The following is a 23,088-nucleotide window of genomic DNA, read 5'->3' as shown; positions in this document are numbered from 1 at the left end:
CATTTCCTGTTGGGGAAGAGAATATCCCACAAGTAAGGATGACGCCGTGGACCGGACACACCGTTGGAGAAAGTAATTTATCAGGTAAACATAAATTCTGTTTTCCGCAGACCGGAGTGGATCATTGTCACGACTGACGCCAGTCTGTTAGGCTGGGGTGCGGTCTGGAACTCCCTGAAGGCTCAGGGTATATGGTCTCGGGAAGAATCTCTTCTCCCAATAAACATTTTGGAGCTGAGAGGAATATTCAACACGCTCCAAGCATGGCCTCAACTAGCGGAGGCCAAATTCATCAGATTTCAGTCGGACAACATCACGACTGTAGCGTACATCAATCATCAGGGAGGAACAAAGAGTTCCCTAGCGATGAAGGAAGTATCCAGGATCATCAAATGGGCGGAGGATCACTCCTGCCATCTATCTGCAATTCACATCCCAGGAGTAGACAACTGGGAGGAGGATTTTCTAAGTCGTCAGACTTTTCATCCGGGGGAGTGGGAACTCCACCCGGAGGTTTTTGTTCAGCTGACCCAGCTATGGGGTATTCCAGAATTGGATCTGATGGCGTCCCGTCAGAACACCAAACTTCCCCTTTACGGATCCAGATCCAGGGATCCCAAGGCGGCATTGATAGATGCTTTAATAGCGCCTTGGTCGTTCAGTCTAGCTTATGTCTTTCCACCGTTTCCTCTTCTCCCTCGGCTAATAGCCAGAATCAAACAGGAGAAGGTTTCGGTAATCCTGATAGCGCCTGCGTGGCCACGCAGGACTTGGTATGCAGACCTAGTGGACATGTCATCGGTCCCACCATGGAAACTGCCATCGAGGCAGGATCTTCTAATTCAAGGTCCTTTCAAGCATCCAAATCTAGTTTCTCTGCAACTGACTGCTTGGAGATTGAACGCTTAATCCTAGCTAAGCGTGGTTTCTCTGAATCAGTTATAGACACTTTGATACAGGCCAGAAAGCCTGTCACAAGGAAAATTTACCATAAGATATGGCGAAAATATCTTAGTTGGTGTGAATCCAAGGGTTACTCGTGGAGTAAGGTTAGGATTCCAAGGATACTGGCTTTTCTCCAAGAAGGATTGGAGAAAGGTCTGTCAGCCAGTTCCTTAAAGGGACAGATATCTGCTCTGTCTATTCTGTTACATAAGCGCCTGGCAGCTGTACCAGACGTTCAGGTGTTTGCACAGGCCCTTGTTAGAATCAAGCCTGTCTACAAGCCTGTGGCTCCTCCTTGGAGTCTAAATTTGGTTCTTTCAGTTCTTCAAGGGGTTCCGTTTGAACCTTTACATTCCATAGATATTAAGTTATTATCTTGGAAAGTTTTGTTTTAGTAGCCATTTCTTCTGCTCGAAGAGTTTCTGAATTGTCTGCTTTGCAGTGTGATTCACCCTATCTGGTGTTCCATGCAGATAAGGTTGTTTTGCGTACCAAACCTGGTTTTCTTCCAAAAGTGGTTTCTAATAAGAATATTAACTAGGAAATCATTGTTCCTTCTCTGTGTCTTAATCCAGTTTCTAGGAAGGAACGACTTTTACACAATCTTGACGTGGTTCGTGCTTTAAAATTCTATTTAAAAGCAACTAAAGATTTCAGACAAACATCATCCTTGTTTGTTGTCTATTCTGGTAAGAGGAGAGGTCAGAAAGCGACAGCTACCTCTCTTTCCTTTTGGCTGAAAAGCATCATCCGATTGGCTTATGAGACTGCTGGACAGCAGCCTCCTGAACGAATCACAGCTCATTCTACCAGAGCTGTGGCTTCCACATGGGCTTTCAAGAATGAGGCTTCTGTTGAACAGATTTGTAAGGCAGCAACTTGGTCTTCACTGCATACATTTGCCAAATTTTACAAATTCGATACTTTTGCTTCTTCGGAGGCTATTTTTGGGAGAAAGGTTTTGCAAGCAGTGGTGCCTTCCGTTTAGGTGATCTGACTTGTTCCCTCCCTTCATCCGTGTCCTATTGCTTTGGTATTGGTATCCCACAAGTAAGGATGAATCTGTGGACTGAATACACCAAGTAAGAGAAAACAGAATTTATGCTTACCTGATAAATTTCTTTCTCTTACGGTGTATTCAGTCCACGGCCCGCCCTGATATTTAAGTCAGGTTCAAATTTAATAACTACAGTACCCACTGCACCCTATGGTTTCTCCTTTTTCTCCTAACCGTAGGTCGAATGACTGGGGGGCGGAGCCTGAGGGGAGCTATATGGACAGCTTTACTGTGTGCTCTCTTTGCCACTTCCTGTAGGGATTGAGAATATCCCACAAGTAAGGATGAATCCGTGGACTGAATACACAGTAAGAGAAAGAAATTTATCAGGTAAGCATAAATTCTGTTTTTATGTTCACCGTCCACCCGTGAGATCTCAGAAAAGCCAACACAATGTCCGTGTGAGACTTGGATAGCTGGAAAGTTGACGCCTGAAATAAGATGTCGTCTAGATAAGGCGCCACTGCTATGCCCCGTGGTCGTAGAACCGCCAGAAGGGACCCTTGAAAATTCTGTGAATAGGGATGTGTAGATACGCATCCTTTAAGTCCACGGTGGTCATATATTGACCCTCCCCTCCTGGATCAGAGGTAGAATAGACCGAATAGTCTCCATCTTGAATGATGGAACTTTGAGGAACTTGTTTAGAATGTTGAGATCCAAGATTGATCTGAAAGTTCCCTCTTTTTTGGAAACCACAAACAGGTTTGAGTAAAAACCTAGCCCCTGTTCCTCTTTTGGGACTGGGCGGATCACCCCCATGGTATGTAGGTCTTCTACACAGCGTAAGATCGCCTCTCTCTTTGTCTGTTTACAGACAATCGAGAAATGTGAAAAGTCCCCCTTGGAAGAGAGCCTTTGAATTCCAGAAAATATCCCTGGGACACAATTTCTAAAACCCAGGGATCGTGAACATCTCTTGCCCAAGCCTGAGCAAAGAGAGAGAGTCTGCCCCCTACTAGATCCGGTCCTGGATCGGGGGCTACCCCTTCATGCTGTCTTAGAGGCAGCTGCAGGCTTCTTGGCCTGTTTACCCTTGTTCCAAGCCTGGTTAGGTCTCCAGACTGACTTGGATTGGGCAAAATTCCCCTCTTGCTTTGCAGCAGAGGAAGCTGAAGCGGGACCACTTGAAATTCCAAAAGGAACGAAAATTATTTTGTTTGGTCCTCATCTTATTTTATCTATCCTGAGGGAGGGCATGACCTTTCCCTCCAGTGATGTCTGAAATAATCTTTCAGTTCAGGCCCGAATAGGGTCTTTCCTTTGAAAGGGATGTTTAAAAATTTAGTTTTAGATGACACATCAGCAGACCAGGATTTAAGCCATAACGCCCTGCGTGCTAAAATGGCAAAACCTGAATTCTTTGCCGCTAATTTAGCCAGTTGAAAAGCGGCATCTGTAATAAAAGAATTAGCCAATTTAAGGGCCTTGATTCTGTCCAAAATTTCTTCTAATGGAGTCTCTATCTGAAGAGCCTCTTCTAGAGCCTCAAACCAGAAAGCAGCTGCAGTAGTTGCAGGAACAATGCACGCAATAGGTTGAAGAAGAAAACCTTGATGAACAAAAATTTTCTTCAGGAGACCCTCTAATTTTTTATCCACAGGATCTTTGAAAGGACAACGGACTTCAATAGGTATAGTTGTACACTTAGTCAGAGTAGAAATAGCTCCCTCCACCTTAGGAACTGTCTGCCACAAGTCCCGCATGGTGTCAGATATGGGAAACATTTTCTTAAAAACAGGAGGGGGAATGAACGGAATACCTGGTCTATCCCACTCCTTAGCAATAATATTCACAATCCTCTTAGGGACTGGAAATACCTCTAAGTATTTATCCATCTTACACAATTTCTCTGGGACCACTATAGGGTCACAATCATCTAGAGCCGCTAATACCTCCCTGAGCAATAAGCGGAGGTGTTCAAGCTTAAATTTAAAGGCCGTCATATCAGAATCTGTCTGAGGAAGCGTCTTTCCTGAATCAGAAATTTCTCCCTCAGATAACAAATCCCTCACCCCTACCTCAGAGCATTGTGAGGGCATATCAGATACGGCTACTAAAGCGTCAGACTGCTCAGCATTTTTCCTTAACCCAGAGCTGTCCCGCTTTCCTTGAAAACCAGGCAGTCAGGATAAAACCTCTGTGAGGGTTGTATTCGTAACTGTGGCAATGTCTTGTAAAATAAATGAATTTGACGCACTAGAGGTACTTGGCGTCACTTGTGCGGGCGTTACTGGTTGTGACACTTGGGGAGAGCTAGATGCTAAACCCTCATTTACTTCTGACTGAGAATCATCTATTGCTCTATTTTTAAGTGCTAATATATGTTCTTTATAGTTTATAGATATATCGGTACAATTGGGACACATTCTAAGAGGGGTTACCACAATGGCTTCCAAACATATTGAACAAGGATTTTCCTTGGTGTCAGACATGTTAAACAGGCTAGTAATGTAACAAGCAAGCTTGGAAAACACTGTAATCAAAGTAAATAGCACTTAGAAATAAAACGGTACTGTGCCTTTAAGAGAAAAAAAGCTGCACAAATTCTGCAAAACAGTGTAAAAAAGCAGTAAACATAACGAAATTTGTACAGTAGTATCATATAACCTTAGTAACTTTGCACAGCTATGCAAATAAACAATTAACCCCTTAATGGCAAAACCGGATTGAAAAAAACATCAAAACCAGTAAAAAAGACTTTCAGCACTTTGCCACAGTTCTGCTGTGGCTCCTACCTGCCCTTCAGAACAATTTGTGGGGAAAAAAACTTCTTTTACAGCCCTCAAACACGGCAGGAACCTCTGGAGAAGCAGTTAGAAGTCTCAGAGGAAAAGAAACTGCACAACTGAGGCGCGAAAATAGGCCCCTCCCACCTCACTCAATGTTTTGAGGCCTAACAGACAAACACTAGAGTGTCTGTAAATTAACCATGTGGGTTAGAAAACTCAAAAACAAGCCACAATGACCCTTTTAGTCCCTTCAAAAAAACGTTATAATTGCATCATTCACTGAATAAACAAAAACGTTTTTACCAAACAGTGTCACCAGTAACTAATGAGCACTTCATGCAAGCTGAAATTCCTATCCAAGTGTCTGAATACAGCTTACCCTTCCCTCATGGGGATATTGCCAGCCTTTTCTAGAAATAACATATTCTGTCTAGAAAAAAATAGACTGAACATACCTTAAAGGGATAGTAAACCCAAAAAATATTTTTAATTCATGAAAAACTTCTTAAAATAATAAATACATTTGTAATTGGTACTTTTGTAAAATTTTCTTTCCATTTTTTGTAATTTTAATTGGAAACTTAGTACTACGCCAAACCCCTTTTCTAAACATTGTGTCCCTGTTACGATCTTTTACCTAGGTAGAAACAACATGGAGGCCCGCATGCGCATTAAAACTATTTTATTAGCAACGCATGCGCAGACTTGTCCCCCCAGTCTCCAGCAGTCTACTAACAGGAGCACTAGTTATTTCACTTGGAGGGGCAGCTTCACACTTGTAAATGAATAGGATGAGACATCTAGGAGAGCAGCGTGTATATTAAAATTCTTCCCTGCCTGTGACGAAGTCCATCTGTGTTTTAGACGTTGAATACGGCAGTGCGTTGGAGAGCTATGTTTATTTAACTGTCAGGCTCATCTCCCCCTCCCTCTGGCTGTGTTTGCTTTCATGTGGAAACGGAGCCCTCACCATCACTAATCAAGCAAACACAGCAAGAGGGAGGGGGAGATGAGCCCGACAGTTAAATAAACATAGCTCTCAAACTGTAGGAGCCAGGCTCCAAAGGCACTTGTCCTAGTTGCAACTTGGTGTTTAACTCCTGTTGTCTGGACTTCAGGTGCTGCAAAGGAGTAATCTTAACAATTGCTAACAATTGTTAATGATGACATTCACTTTTTTATCTGATGAAACAACCCTTGTAGGTTGAGAAACGCGTCATAAAATATTAAAAGTCATTTTTAATTGAAGTTGTCTGTGTTGTGGTTCATCCATACCAACTGAACAACACACATAAGATTACTCCTTTGCAGCACCTGAAGTCCAGACAACAGGAGTTAAACACCAAGTTGCAACTAGGACAAGTGCCTTTGGAGCCTGGCTCCTACAGTGTACTAGCCACTGTTGAGTGCTAGCCTGCTCTCTTGCACTGGTCACAGTACAGTGCCACACCATCTGGTAAGCATAATACCTACTTTTATCTGCACCTGCATTCCAGACAATATCACGCTATTGTGGCGCCCTCTCTCTATTTTTCTTCAACAGTTGTTCCACACTCTCTGGAATCAAGAGGAGCAGCCTGATTCATTATTCCTTTCAAGGGGACATCTTTATTCCTTATTTACCACCAGCATATGGACAGTAAACAGGACTAACACGGTAGACCTGATCTACTATATCAAAATTACAATTTTTGGTTTTACATTGTATATTGTTTTCCTTTTCAAACATCAGCGCTCTTTTATATCCCTTTATTGGGATATTTTCACTTATAGCTCTCAAACTCACTGCCGTATTCAGCAGCTTGTAAAGCGTGGGTAATAAAGTTCCTGTTTATATTGTTCCCTGTCTCCGCTGTTGCCAGTGTGAAGCTGCCCCTTCAACCAATAGAATTAATAAGCTTTGAACAGCTGTGCTTTATTGTCAGTACTGCGCATGCGATGCTGACTGAATATAATATTTAAATTAAGGGGCCCAGCTGCTTTGCCATTGGATGTGGGGCGGATGCTGGGTTATGAGCCATGCCTTATTTTATGGGCAGTCATTACCGCACATCTCATGACAATTTAACTTTTAAAATTAAGGTATGTTAAAGCTTAATTTAATAAAAAAAATATTTTAAATTATTAAATTTATAATAGTAATTATAATAATATATTTTAACTAGGTTTACATTGGAATCAATTTCTAACCCTTTAATGCAGTTTAGCCTGCAAACTGTTCCCCCAACTGAATTTTTCCTGTACTCTTCAGCTCTTGTGAGAACAGCATTGGATCTTAGTTACAAAATACTAAGATCATCATCCTCCTTGCAGAAATCTTCATCCCTTTTCTGCCAGAGAGTAAATAGTACACACTACCGGTACAATTTAAAAATAACAAACTTTTGCTTGAGAAAATAAAAACCTAACATTTTTGTCACCACACTCCTCTTTGCCCTTCCTAGAAATTAAGCAGGCAGAGAGAATGACTGGGGGTGGAGCTAAGGGGGGAGCTATATTGGCAGCTCTGCTGTGGGTGCTCTCTCTGCCACTTCCTGTAGGGGAGGAGAATATCCCACAAGTAAGGATGAATCCGTGGACTCTATATCTTACAAGAGAAAAGATATTGCAGAACTAGAAAAAGTTCAGAGAAGGACCACAAAGCTAATAAGGGGATTGGAGAATTTAAGCTATGCCAAACTGGGTCTGTTTTTTCTAGAAAGACATGATTACTTTATATAAATATATTCAAGGGCCATATACAGAGATGGCAGAAGCTCTGTTTATTCCAAGAAAATTGTTTGTGACAAGAGGGTACAATTTAAGGTTGGAGAAAGGGAGATTTAATCTCCTGCAACGGAAACTTTATTTCATTGTAAGAGCAATAAAATTGTGGAACTCACTACCAAAGGAGATAGTGAATGCCAATACCCTAGATACATTTAAAAAATTGTTTTGATACATTTCTGGCTATAAACAAAATTCATTGATATGATTGCTTGTATTAAATGGGTCACCTTTTAGTGGGATTAATTTAAGCTCAACTAGAGCTTTTTTTGTAAGTAAATTAGATTTGTATGGGTTGAACTCAATGGACTTCAGTCTTTTTTTTTCAACCTCATCTACTATGTATTATGGGTATACTGGGCATGTGTGTATGGTGTATTATTTATATGCATTACACTGTAAAATGGCTTATGAATTAATTTACAAACTATTGTAAGATTTTGCTCTAGAATGAAGGTTAACAATGCAGGATATCAATATCTCACAACTTTTTTGCGTTTAATTTACAATCTATTGTAATCAAGTTTTTGAAAGTACTCAGTTCAATACTATGAGAACTCCGAGTCTGCTGTGATTGAAGTAGTGTAATAGTTTCAATGATGGAAATCTTGCAATTTTTCAAAAAAACTGATGTCACCTAAAACAAAGTCAAAGAACCCAGCGTCAACACAAAATTATAACGTAGTGGCAACTTCTAATCTAAAATAGTAGAGTCAGTATAGGGCTAAAGAATTAGATATATTCCTGATTCCTTAGTTTTGTAAAATAAAGTAATGCATTACTTATGAAATGCGCCCAGATGACTTCTGTCCTTACATTCACACAAGAGTTATTTCTCCTGTTAAGTGTAGTCAGTCCACGGGTCATCCATTACTTATGGGATATTAACTCCTCCCTAACAGGAAGTGCAAGAGGATCACCCAAGCAGAGCTGCTATATTGCTCCTCCCCTCTACGTCATACCCAGTCATTCTCTTGCACCTAACTAATCGATAGGATGTGTGAGAGGACAGTGGTTATTAAAACTTAGTTTTTATTTCTTCAATCAAAAGTTTGTTATTTTAAACGGCACCGGAGTGTGTTGTTTTTTTCTCAGGCAGCATTAGAAGAAGAATCTGCCTGAGTTTGTGTATGATCTTAGCGGACGTAACTAAGATCCATTTGCTGTTCTCGGCCTTCTGAGGAGCAGGGTAACTTCAGAACAGGGGACAGCGGGCAGGGTTCACCTGCAAAGAGGTATGTTGCAGTATATTATTTTCTAAGGAATGGAATTGACTGAGAAAATACTGCTAATACCGTTAAAATGTAAGTACAGCCTTAAATGCAGTAGTAGCAACTGGTATCAGGCTGTTATGTATGTATGTTGGCACTGAAGTATTTCTGGGGAATGGCACTTCACTAAGAAAATACTGTATACATATAAATTTTAGCCTTCTGCAGTAAAAGCAACTAGCAACAGGCTTTTTTATAACTTATGTATTTATATTAAAACGTTTACTGGCATGTTAATCGTTTTAGCTTTGAGGTACTTGGTGAAAATTTTATGGGCATTAATTTCCACTTGGCTGTCGTTTGTTTTAAATCAAGTCAGTTTATTGAGCTTCCCCACTGTTGTATTATGAGTGGGAGGGGCCTATTTTGGCGCTTTTCTACGCAGTAGAAATTCAGTCAAGTATTCCTTATTCTCCCTGCATGATCCAGGACGTCTCTACAGAGCTCAGGGGTCTCCAAAACTAGTTTTGAGGGAGGTAATCACTCACAGCAGACCTGTGAGACTGTGTTTTGACTGTGATAAAAACGTTTATATTTTATTGTTATACGTTTTTCCGGTATTAAGGGGTTAATCATCCATTTGCTAGTGGGTGCATTCCTTTGCTAAATCAATGCATTTATTGTAAAAAATTGTTTTCTATAACTAATCCGGTTCATTGTTATTTCAACTGTGACAGTTTTTGTGTGCTTCTTAAAGGCACAGTAACGTTTTTTATATTACTTAAAAATTGTTTGAAAAAGTATTTTCCAAGCTTGCTAGTCTAATTGCTAGTTTGTTTAAACATGTCTGACACAGAGGAATCTCTTTGTGCAATATGTTCAAAGGCCAATGTGGAGCCCAATAGAAATTTATGTACTAATTGCATTGATGCTACTTTAAATAAAAGTCAATCTGTACATGTTAATAAAAATTCACCAGACAACGAGGGGGAAGTTATGCCGACTAACTTACCTCACGTGTCAGTACCTGCATCTCCCGCTCAGGAGGTGCGTGATATTGTAACGCCAAGTACATCAGGGCGGCCATTACAAATCACTTTGCAAGACATGGCTAATGTTATGACTGAGGTTTTATCTAAATTGCCAGAACTCAGGGGTAAACGAGACCACTCTGGAGTGAGAACAGAGTGCGCTGATAATACTAGGGCCATGTTAGATACTGCGTCACAATTTGCAGAACATGAAGACGGAGAGCTTCATTCTGTGGGTGACGGGTCTGATCCAAATAAACTGGATTCAGACATTTCAAATTTCAAATTTAAGCTTGAGAACCTCCGTGTGTTACTAGGGGAGGTGTTGGCGGCTCTGAATGATTGTAACACGGTTGCAATCCCAGAGAAAATATGTAGGTTGGATAAATATTTTGCGGTACCAACGTGTACTGACGTTTTTCCTATACCTAAAAGACTTACTGAAATGGTTAACAAGGAGTGGGATAGACCCGGTGTGCCTTTCTCACCCCCTCCTATATTCAGAAAAATGTTTCCAATAGACGCCACCACACGGGACTTATGGCAGATGGTCCCTAAGGTGGAGGGAGCAGTTTCTACTTTAGCTAAGCGTACCACTATCCCGGTGGAGGATAGCTGTGCTTTTTCAGATCCAATGGATAAAAAGTTAGAGGGTTACCTTAAGAAAATGTTTGTTCAACAAGGTTTTATTTTGCAACCCCTTGCATGCATTGCGCCGGTCACGGCGGCGGCGGCATTCTGGTTTGAGTCTCTGGAAGAGACCCTTGAATCAGCTCCATTGGATGAGATTACAAACAAGCTTAAAACCCTTAAGCTAGCTAATTCATTTATTTCTGATGCCGTAGTACATCTAACTAAACTTACGGCTAAGAATTCCGGATTCACCATTCAGGCGCGCAGAGCGCTGTGGCTAAAATCCTGGTCAGCCGATGTGACTTCTAAATCTAAATTGCTTAACATACCTTTCAAAGGGCAGACATTATTCGGGCCCGGTTTGAAAGAAATTATCGCTGACATTACTGGAGGTAAGGGCCATGCCCTGCCTCAAGACAGAGCCAAACCAAGGGCTAGACAGTCTAATTTTCGTGCCTTTCGTAACTTCAAGGCAGGAGCAGCATCAACTTCCTCCGCTCCAAAACAGGAAGGAACTGTTGCTCGCTACAGACAGGGCTGGAAACCTAACCAGACCTGGAACAAGGGCAAGCAGGCCAGAAAACCTGCTGCTGCCCCTAAGACAGCATGAAGTGAGGGCCCCCAATCCGGAAACGGATCTAGTAGGGGGCAGACTTTCTCTCTTCGCCCAGGCTTGGGCAAGAGATGTCCAGGATCCCTGGGCGTTAGAGATCATATCTCAGGGATATCTTCTGGACTTCAAAGCTTCTCCTCCAAAAGGGAGATTTCATCTTTCAAGGTTGTCAACAAACCAGATAAAGAAAGAGGCGTTTCTACGCTGTGTACAAGATCTTTTACTAATGGGAGTGATCCACCCGGTTCCGCGGTCGGAACACGGACAGGGGTTTTACTCAAATCTGTTTGTGGTTCCCAAGAAAGAAGGAACCTTCAGACCAATCTTGGATTTAAAGATCCTAAACAAATTCCTAAGAGTTCCATCGTTCAAAATGGAAACTATTCGGACAATCTTACCCATGATCCAAAAGGGTCAGTACATGACCACAGTGGATTTAAAGGATGCCTACCTTCACATACCGATTCACAAAGATCATTACCGGTACCTAAGGTTTGCCTTTCTAGACAGGCACTACCAGTTTGTAGCTCTTCCCTTCGGGTTAGCTACTGCTCCAAGAATCTTCACAAAGGTTCTGGCGGTGCTAAGACCGCGAGGAATATCGGTAGCTCCGTACCTAGACGACATTCTGATACAAGCGTCAAGTTTCCAAACTGCCAAGTCTCATACAGAGTTAGTACTGGCATTTCTAAGGTCACATGGGTGGAAAGTGAACGAGGAAAAGAGTTCTCTATTGCCACTCACAAGAGTTCCCTTCTTAGGGACTCTTATAGATTCTGTAGAAATGAAGATTTATCTGACAGAGGTCAGGTTAACAAAGCTTCTAAATGCTTGCCGGGTCCTTCATTCCATTCCACGCCCGTCAGTGGCTCAATGCATGGAGGTAATCGGCTTAATGGTAGCGGCAATGGACATAGTTCCCTTTGCACGCCTGCATCTCAGACCACTGCAATTGTGCATGCTAAGTCAGTGGAATGGGGACTACTCAGATTTGTCCTCTATGCTGAATCTGGATCAAGAGACCAGAAACTCTCTTCTATGGTGGCTCTCTCGGCCACATCTTTCCAAGGGGATGCCTTTCAGCAGGCCAGATTGGACAATTGTAACAACAGACGCCAGCCTTATAGGTTGGGGCGCTGTCTGGAATTCCCTGAAGACTCAGGGCTCTTGGACTCAGGAGGAGAGTCTCCTTCCCATAAACATTCTGGAATTAAGAGCAGTTTTCAATGCCCTTCTGGCTTGGCCTCAGTTAGCAACTCTGAGGTTCATCAGGTTTCAGTCGGACAACATCACGACTGTGGCTTACATCAACCATCAGGGAGGGACAAGGAGTTCCCTAGCAATGATGGAAGTATCAAAGATAATGCACTGGGCAGAGTCTCACTCTTGCCACCTATCAGCGATCCACATTCCAGGCGTGGAGAACTGGGAAGCGGATTATCTAAGTCGCCAGACTTTTCATCCGGGGGAGTGGGAACTTCATCCGGAGGTCTTTGCCCAACTTCTTCGACGATGGGGCAGACCAGATCTAGATCTCATGGCGTCTCGCCAGAACGCCAAACTTCCTTTTTACGGATCCAGGTCCAGAGACCCGGGAGCGGTTCTGATAGATGCTCTGACAGCACCTTGGGCCTTCAACATGGCTTATGTGTTTCCACCCTTCCCGATGCTTCCTCGATTGATTGCCAGGATCAAACAGGAGAGAGCATCAGTGATTCTAATAGCGCCTGCGTGGCCACGCAGGACCTGGTATGCAGACCTAGTGGACATGTCGTCCTGTCCACCATGGTCTCTACCTCTGAGACAGGACCTTCTGGTGCAGGGTCCCTTCAAACATCCAAATCTAATTTCTCTGAGGCTGACTGCATGGAGATTGAACGCTTGATTTTATCAAAGCGTGGATTTTCGGAGTCAGTGATTGATACCTTGATACAGGCTAGGAAGCCTGTTACCAGGAAAATTTACCATAAAATATGGCGCAAATACTTGCATTGGTGCGAATCCAAGAGTTACTCATGGAGTAAGGTTAGGATTCCTAGGATTTTATCCTTTCTACAAGAAGGTTTAGAAAAGGGTTTATCCGCTAGTTCGTTAAAGGGACAAATCTCAGCTTTGTCCATCCTTCTACACAAACGTCTGTCAGAAGTTCCAGACGTTCAGGCTTTTTGTCAAGCTTTGGCCAGGATTAAGCCTGTGTTTAAAACGGTTGCTCCGCCATGGAGTTTAAACTTAGTTCTTAACGTTTTACAGGGTGTTCCGTTTGAACCCCTTCATTCCATTGATATCAAACTGTTATCTTGGAAAGTTCTGTTTTTAATGGCTATTTCCTCGGCTCGAAGAGTCTCTGAGTTATCTGCCTTACATTGTGATTCTCCTTATCTGATTTTCCATTCAGACAAGGTAGTCCTGCGTACTAAACCTGGGTTTTTACCTAAGGTAGTTACCAACAGGAATATCAATCAAGAGATTGTTGTTCCATCATTGTGCCCCAACCCTTCTTCAAAGAAGGAACGTCTTCTGCACAATCTGGACGTTGTCCGTGCCCTGAAATTTTATTTACAGGCAACTAAAGATTTTCGACAAACTTCTTCCCTGTTTGTCGTGTATTCTGGACAGAGGAGAGGTCAAAAGGCTTCGGCCACCTCTCTCTCTTTTTGGCTTCGTAGCATAATACGTTTAGCCTATGAGACTGCTGGACAGCAGCCTCCTGAAAGAATTACAGCTCATTCTACCAGAGCTGTGGCTTCCACTTGGGCCTTTAAGAATGAGGCCTCTGTTGAACAGATTTGCAAGGCTGCAACTTGGTCTTCACTTCACACTTTTTCCAAATTTTACAAATTTGACACTTTTGCTTCTTCGGAGGCTATTTTTGGGAGAAAGGTTCTTCAGGCAGTGGTTCCTTCCGTCTAAAGAGCCTGCCTGTCCCTCCCGTCATCCGTGTACTTTTAGCTTTGGTATTGGTATCCCATAAGTAATGGATGACCCGTGGACTGACTACACTTAACAGGAGAAAACATAATTTATGCTTACCTGATAAATTCCTTTCTCCTGTAGTGTAGTCAGTCCACGGCCCGCCCTGTGTTTTATAGCAGGCCTAAATTTTTAATTATACTCCAGTCACCACTGCACCCTATAGTTTCTCCTTTCTCGTTTGGTTTTCGGTTGAATGACTGGGTATGACGTAGAGGGGAGGAGCTATATAGCAGCTCTGCTTGGGTGATCCTCTTGCACTTCCTGTTAGGGAGGAGTTAATATCCCATAAGTAATGGATGACCCGTGGACTGACTACACTACAGGAGAAAGGAATTTATCAGGTAAGCATAAATTATGTTTTTAACATAGAGAGGTAGGACTGAAACGGAATTGTACACAATTAGGTTACTTCTGTTAAATATTTGTAGCATATTAGCAGTTGTCTACGGAGTCCTGCTGGTATAATTCATAATTTATTTATTTTTATTGATGTAAAACATCCTGAGCACGCTTTATTATAACGTTCTCTCGCTTTAAGTATTTTGTGTGCACGAAACAGTCACTAAGGCATGCACACAAAATATTTAGTTATATTGTGCACACACAGTAGTTAAATCGTGCGCACGATGTAACTAGAAGAAAAAAAAAAAAAGGCTGCATTCTTCTTCGTGATGTTACACTCATGTGACCAGCTGTACATCCAATCACGCTGCTTATCATAAAGATATGGCCACTTTCTTTTTTATGAAACAGTGTCACATGAGTGGCTTGGTGACATTGGCGGCTGGGTCACGTGCATTAGATAACCAAGCGGCTTACATGACCCAGCCAGTCATATGAGCTTAACATCAGGAAGAAGAATGTGCCATGTTTCTTAAAGTTACATTGTGCGCGTGATTTAACTACTGCATGCCCATGATGTAACTATGTATTTTGTATGCACGCCTTAGTGACTGTCACGTGCGCACAAAATACTTAAAGCGAGAGAACGTTCTAATATAGCATGCTCACGATGTGTTATATCATGTTACATCGTGAGCAAGCTTTCGAAAAAAACATAGGAATGTTTAAAAAAAATTATCACAGCCACCGATCAAATGGCATTCTACTGGGGGTCAGGCTTGTGATTGGCTGACTAGATGTGATCAGCTAGCTCTCAGTAGTGTATTGCCGCTCCTTGAAAAAAAGGATATCAATAGAATGATGCAAATTTGATAATAGAAGTAAATTGCAAAGTTGTTTAAAACTGTATTTTCTATCTGAATCCTGGGGACAGATTTTGTTTAATGTCCTTTAAATAAGTAATGCATTTTCAACTTTATTTCATTTCTCCTTTAAGGTCTTGCAAGGACTTGTTGATGTCCGCATTCCTCATAATGAATTTTACAGAAAATGTAAGATAAGTATAAATAAATATTGTAAAAAAGAATGTAATGCACTGCTGTTTTTGAACACATAATTGTATTACGCACCCACAGACCAAGCTTACAATAGAATGTCTTCCCTTTATTTATTTTTTTCTTGAATGTGTTTTGTGAGTGTTCCTTTAAGGCTTCTAAGCACAGTTTTAATACTAAATTTAATTTACTGCAATTTTTTTTCAAGAAAACCTTTCATATATACTGAAATAGCTGACCAATTAATATGCAAATGGACTAACAGAACACAATATATTAACAGCATAAATATTTATCCCTGTAAAGGAATGTGTTGTAAAAGGTTTAACCCTGTCACTGCTCGTTAAGGGTTTTCTTGGTTATAATAACGCAAGTCCAACCATGAGTGCTATCATACCCCCCCTCCTTGCTGGCTAACAGAAATTGCAGTCACTGGTTGCGAGACTGCGCTATTAAAAATGCAATCACCATAGAAAGACCAGTGACATTTAAGGTATGGATCCATTTATAATCTGGCCCTAAATGTTTTGCAAGCGATAACCTATTCCCCCATAGAAGTCAATGGAGCAATAAAGTGTGTGGGGGGGGGGGGGGGGAAGAACAACACCCTACTTGCGTGCAAACCCAGTCGCATATTATCAAGTGCGCAAGCCCAACATGAAAATATTAATATTTCACATTCCAATGTTCTTCACATAGCAGATTATGTTCTATTTATTCATAAATACATATTTCTACATATATCTGATGGTATTTTAGTACTATATGTATATATATATATATATATATATATATATATATATACTGTGTGTGTATATATATATATATATATATATACCTGTATGTGTATATACTGTGTGTGTATATATATATATATATATATATATATATATATTGCTGCGGAATCTGTTGGCGCTCTACAAATAACCGATAATATATATATATATATATATATATATATATATATATGATTATATATAGGTATAGATATATACAGATATATATATATATATATATAGGAATATCTATTTATAAATACATAGAACATGTTCTGCTATATGCAGAACACCGGAATGTGAAATATTTACAGTAAATACACAGTATAACACTTATTATGAACTACATTAAATATGAATATTGCATAAATATGTTTTTACATATTTTCATCTACTTAACTGCAAAGGGCGCCAGTGCATATATATATATATATATATAATGTGTGTCAATATATGTGTACATATGTATTTATATGTATGTCTGTAAATACATATATATACATCTAAATACATGAATACATATGTACACACATATATATATATATATATATATATATGTATATACAGTATATTCATACATATACATTTCTAGACTTGTATATGTATGTATCACAATGTTTTTCTAATATATGAGCCCTTATAACTTTTTTGTGCAGTTGGCCCTTTAAATTTAATTTTCCTTTAGTTGACGATATATACTGCACATATAAAATACTTTAATGTTCATTTACAAAGGATAAAACATCTGTGGTGTTGATGTACCCTACAACTGTAGTTAGAATTCTAGTGTCCTCTTTTCTGAACATTCACTTCTAATATTTCTTATTTTACTCTGAAGTATTTTTAGCTTTAGTGGACGAGAAGTCACGACACAACCTACATGAAAGTATGACCAAAATTGTTGTTCCAACACAAATCATTTGGGGAAAACATGATCAGGTATGTATGTCACATTTAAAGGGACAGTGTACTGTGCTTTTTGCCCTCCCCTTTAAAGTGTTCCCAATTATCTATTTTCCCTGCTAGAGTGTATAAAATTATTTACAGATAGCTCTTTTACCTTGATTATGTCCTTTTGAGAAATCTGATTTTGCCAGTTGTATCCCCACCTAAAATGAAATGTCCATTGTGACAGACCCTTCTGTCAGGACTGAAAGAGTTAACTGTGTTTAGCTTTAAGAATCTAATTTCTAAAGATAGGTTTTCTGGCCTCAGCTATTGTGTGCTATAATTACATTTAAGTAATAAACAGGCCATTGTTTAATCACCCTCAGAGAACAGACGCTAGGTGATAAGACAAGCCAAATGTGTTTAAGTTGTTATCTGCCTAAGTAAAGTATTTAAGTAATATAATTCTATTGTATCATGTCAAGGGCGGTTCTCCCTTTTATCTAATGTACAACATTCTTTCAACCCCCATCTGAGGGGGGGGGTCAAAAACCTGTATAAATCTGTGTGCTGCCTTCAAATAAAGTTGTTATCCTGTTTTAAACCTGAAATGTGGAGCTTGGTCTCATGTTTGCAGGGAAACTGATCAAGGTTGTGAAGTGCTGATTCTGTATGCAGGACATTGTTCATCTGGTATTAACCCTTGGTATACAGTTGGTACCGTAACATTGGTGGCAAGCGACGGGAGAATCCTTATCGCCCAGAAGAGCAACTACACAAGCCAGTAACCTCAGGAAGAGGGGAATTATTACAATACTCACTAAGATGGAAAGAGTACCAGGGACAGAAGGAACCAATGGGCCCAGCATAGCAGACAGAACCCCTGAAGAAGCAAGCTTTGATCGGGCGGTTAAAATAAGACTGGCATATTATGGCCCCAACCCATCTGCCGAAATTATCGACCGGGTCATAGCAGCTGTGGAGGCCAACCTACTTCGCCAAAGCGGCGCTGCAGCAGCCCAAGTCACAGCAACCCCAGTGGAAAAGGGAAAAGTAAATTTTGCAGCTTTTAAAAACTTCCTGGAAACAGAAGGAGAGATTGATGGGTACCTTGCAGATTTTGAGAGGCAATGTGCACTACACAAGGTACCCGCAGAGGACTGGGTCACGATATTATCCGGAAAATTATCCGGCCGGGCCAGTGAGGCTTTTCGGGCCATTCCAGATGAGGAAGTTGGGGATTATAATACTGTGAAAGAGGCTCTGCTCTCCAGGTATGCGGTTACACCGGAGGCATACCGGAGACGGTTCAGAGACACTGTTAAATTGGCTGGCGATTCCTACGTTGAGTGGGCATGTAAGGTGCACCGCACAGCATCGCACTGGATGGCGGGGTGCCAAGCCGTGTCTGGGGAAGAGGTGCTGCAGCTATTCCTGTTGGAACATTGCTTCGACAAGTTACCCGCAGGAGTTCGAGAGTGGGTTCGGGACCGTAAACCCTCCACCCTGCATGAAGCGGCTCGCTTGGCAGATGAGTATACGGATGCCCGCAAACTGGACACTGCTACCACTAAGCCCCCTGCCAGAGTGGAGTACAGACCCCCAGTCACCCCAGCACCTGCCAGTTACCAACCCCCAGCACACCGCTATACCACACGGTCTCGGGCCACGAACTACCCTCAGAGAGCCTGGTTCAATTCGCGGGGCTACTCACAACCTATTCGGTGCTTTGGATGTAAGCAACTAGGGCACAAAAGACCAGAGTGTCCCCTAAACGCAGCGAACCAAGCACAGTCCTGGAGAAGACCCGCTAGCGGAATCCCACGTAATCCTCAGCCTGCGGCCCGCTATGTAGAGGCGCAAGAATGCTGGGGCATCCTACATGAGGCAGACCTTGTGCAAGCTGCCCACCGGAATAACCGGCAACTGGTTAAAGTGAATGGGAAGGAGGTCAGTGGTCTACGGGATACTGGTGCTACCATGACCTTGCTTCGAAAGAACTTGGTGTCTGAGAAACAGCACACAGGAGACACTGTGGCTGTGAGGGTAGCAGGGGGCACTGTGTTCCGCCTGCCTGTTGCCAGGGTGCATTTGGATTGGGGAGGGGGCGCTAGACCTGTGAATGTGGGGGTCATGAAGGATTTACCAGCTGATGTTCTCCTTGGAAATACCTTGGTCCCCCTTGTTTCTGCCTATGCTCCCATGGGTCCCGCTGATGTTAACCCTGTGACTACCCGTGCTCAGATCCGTGCAGCAGAGACTGACCCCCCTGCTGCTAAGCCCCAGGACGCTGAGCTCAGTAAATCTCTATCCGCTATTGATATGTGGGAGTCACGTTACAATGCGCTGATGAAGGAGAAGAGTCACGTAGAGGATAAAATGGTCACGTTAAATAATCATGTAACAGTGCTAGCGGGAGAGAAGAGGAGTGCAGAGGAAAAAGCACGTTTAGAACAGGAATCTCTGCTAGACAAGCTGCACCGACAGACTGCAGAAAACACCAGCTTGAGAGTGGAACATGAAACATTAAGGACAAACTTAGTGACACTGGAGGAGAAGCTGACGCTGGCTCATAGGGAGGTGCAGCAACTCAAGGGCACCCTATGTCAGTATGAAGGGATTGTGGATACCTATAAAGAGCAGGTACAAAAACCACGTAAAGAAGCCGATGATATTTTGAAGGACTGTTTAGCCCTAGTCGGGGCACTGAAGAGGTTGAACCCTTATTTATACAGACAGGGATTCTCTCTCATAACGGGAATACAGATGGATTGTCCCAGCAAACTGACATGCCTACCACCTCCTAGTCCGGTCATCCCCAGGTTGACCCGCAAAAGGGTCAAGCCGGGTCTGCCGGAGTGTTCCACAAGGGGGGAGCTATGTGACAGACCCTTCTGTCAGGACTGAAAGAGTTAACTGTGTTTAGCTTTAAGAATCTAATTTCTAAAGATAGGTTTTCTGGCCTCAGCTATTGTGTGCTATAATTACATTTAAGTAATAAACAGGCCATTGTTTAATCACCCTCAGAGAACAGACGCTAGGTGATAAGACAAGCCAAATGTGTTTAAGTTGTTATCTGCCTAAGTAAAGTATTTAAGTAATATAATTCTATTGTATCATGTCAAGGGCGCTTCTCCCTTTTATCTAATGTACAACATTCTTTCAACCCCCATCTGAGGGGGGGGTCAAAAACCTGTATAAATCTGTGTGCTGCCTTCAAATAAAGTTGTTATCCTGTTTTAAACCTGAAATGTGGAGCTTGGTCTCATGTTTGCAGGGAAACTGATAAAGGTTGTGAAGTGCTGATTCTGTATGCAGGACATTGTTCATCTGGTATTAACCCTTGGTATACAGTTGGTACCGTAACATCCATTATCCATTGTTCTATCTGATTTTACAGTATACTATTCTTTTAATGCCAATGCAGGACTGATCATTTAGTAACCACCAGACAGTAATGTTTTTTTCTATTTCTTTATTCTAAGGTGCTGGATGTTTCTGGAGCCGATGTTTTGGCAGATTCTATACCTGGCAGCCAAGTAGAAATTCTGGAAAACTGTGGTCACTCAGTAGTAATGGAAAGACCAAGAAAAACGGCCAAACTTATAGTGGACTTTATATCTAATCTACAAAACACAGAGAACAATAAAAAACACGAATGAAATCCAGGATGCAAGAGCACAACAATAGTTTATTTCTATCTATTGTATTACTCTGAGTTACTCAGGGATATTGTAGAACTCATAGGGGAAAAAAAACAGTTCCTAGTGAACTCAGTGTATGAACTGGTAGCTATAGGATTTGATACATCTATACACAGATCTGTAGAACAGCATACAGCTAATTTATATAACACTAAAATATTCAAAACATTGATTTTTTAAGATATACAGTATATCCTAATAATTAGCTTTAAAGGGACACGAAAACCCCCCCAAAAATTCTTAAGCATCTTTCCAATTTACTTCTATTATCTAATTTGCTTTGTTCTCTTTGTATCCTTTGTTCAATGTGCAGCAATGCAATACTGGGAGCGAGTTAACGCAATGGGTGAGCCAATAGCATGAGACATATATGTGCAGCCACCAATCAGCCGCTCCTGAGCCTACCTAGGTTTCCTATTTAACAAGGGATACCAAGACAACAAAACAAATTAGAAAAAAAGAATTAAATTAGAAAGTTGAATAATATCAAATGCTCTCCTTGAATCATGAACGAAAAAAAATGGGTTTCATGTCCCTTTAAAGGTACAATATACACCAATTTTTACATAACTGCATGTAATAGACACTACTATAAAGAATAAGATGCACAGATACTGATATAAAAATCCAGTATAAAACCGTTTAAAAACTTACGTAGAAGCTCCCAGTTTAGCTCTCTTTATAAGGTTACTGGAACACCCACTGCAAGTGGGCGATATCAGACACTCCCCCTTCCTTTGCATATGAAAAGACCCTTTACACAAACAGAAGCTGGAATAGGTATACGTTGGTATTCTCCTAAATCTTTGGGGCTTGGTTAGGAGTCTGAAAATCAGAGCAATGTTATTTAAAAATAAGCAAAACTATACATTTTTTAAAAAACAAAACTTTATGGACTATATAAATAGATCATCTACAAAACATTTATGCAAAGAAAAATCTAGTGTATAATGTCCCTTTAATGAAAATTCTTAATGCTAACGAGATTATAAAATTCAGATTTGTCATTTACACCTCGTGGTAGACCAATCAGGTACCTTACTTCATGATTCCAAAATATCTTTGATTATGCAGGCCTTGGCATTTATTTCGGAATAAGTAGCGTGCAATACTAAAGTGAATGTACTGTAATTATTTCTACAACCACAATGGGCAGTTACACAATGTACTGTGAAAGCAAATCTTCTTCAGAATAAGAATTTATCTTATACACAGCATGCTGAAAGTAGTACTACTGTTTAAACAGAATACAATTCACTTGTATTATCTGCCTTCCAATGTTGTGCTATGCAGTTGCTTTGTCTAAAAAGGAAAAAAAAATGTGTGAAAAACATAGGAATTAAATAGAATATGTGATGAAACTTTACATTTTCAATTCTCTGGGGCCGATTTATCAAATGTCTGTGGATCTGGTGAACTGCTTGTGCAATGCCGCCCCTGCAGATTCGCGGCCAATCGGCCGCTAGCAGGGGGTGTCGATCAACCCTATCGTACACGATCAGGCGAATTGATGTCTCAGCCTCAGAGGCCATTCGGCCCTTGATAAATCTGCCCCTCGAAGTCCATATTTGTGGCAACAAAGCAATCATTGCATACTGTAGAAGCTTCAGATAATTGTTGAAATCATTCCATAAAAAATCCCTTTCATGTGGCCTGCATGGAAACTTTGTAACTTAGCTCACTGTGAAAATACTGAACTTTTCTTACACCAGGCTATAAAGGAAATTACAACTGAGGAAATTTGTTCCAAAGATTTTTGGTTCCTTTTTTTTTGGCTTGTAAATATTTATAGTATGTACTGAAAACATTACTACACCACCCTGAGGTACTTGTGCGCATAATCTTCCAAACTCCACGGGTTATCCTGTATCCCCTGAGATTTGAAATGAATCTACATATTATTATGCAGGGATGACATTGTGCTGCTAATCATTTTGGGAGAGACATAAATAAAAAAAGATGTAAAAATCAAAATTGTACTTACTTGATTCAGATAGAACAAAATGATTCATCTATAATCAGCCCCATAGACATTAAAGGGATAGTCTAGTCAAAATGAAACTGTCATGATAGTCTGTATACAGGGGGAATATACAATGATGGGAGATACTACATTCCAGAGGTCGTTATTGCAAATATGTGCAGTCACCTGTTAAAGGGACACTAAACCCAAAATGTTTCTTTCGTGATTCAGATAGAGCATGCAATTTTAAGCAACTTTCTAATTTACTCATATTATCAATTTTTCTTTGATCTCTTGGTATCTTTATTTGAATGTAAGCTTAAGAGCCGGCCCGTTTTTGGCTCAGCACCTAGGTAGCTCTTGCTGATTGGTGGCTACATTTAGACACCAATCAGAAAG

General features: G+C 41.1%; 1 protein-coding gene across 1 annotated transcript in view; it reads left to right on the top strand.

The window, feature by feature from the left end:
- Window positions 1-22,700, top strand: part of ABHD6 (abhydrolase domain containing 6, acylglycerol lipase) — a 186,792-nt gene extending 164,092 nt beyond the window's left edge. The window contains exons 6-8 of the mRNA XM_053689382.1: window positions 15,301-15,355; window positions 16,973-17,073; window positions 20,508-22,700. Coding sequence (XP_053545357.1) covers window positions 15,301-15,355; window positions 16,973-17,073; window positions 20,508-20,684 — 333 coding nt within the window. The 3' untranslated portion in view covers window positions 20,685-22,700. The remainder of the gene's footprint in view (window positions 1-15,300; window positions 15,356-16,972; window positions 17,074-20,507) is intronic.
- Window positions 22,701-23,088: the final 388 nt, after the last annotated feature.

This window comes from Bombina bombina, chromosome 7, assembly GCF_027579735.1.
Source record: "Bombina bombina isolate aBomBom1 chromosome 7, aBomBom1.pri, whole genome shotgun sequence".
Classification (NCBI taxonomy): Eukaryota; Metazoa; Chordata; class Amphibia; order Anura; family Bombinatoridae; genus Bombina; species Bombina bombina.
Note: the sequence above shows the minus strand (reverse complement) of the source record. Positions and strands in the feature narration are given on the sequence as shown.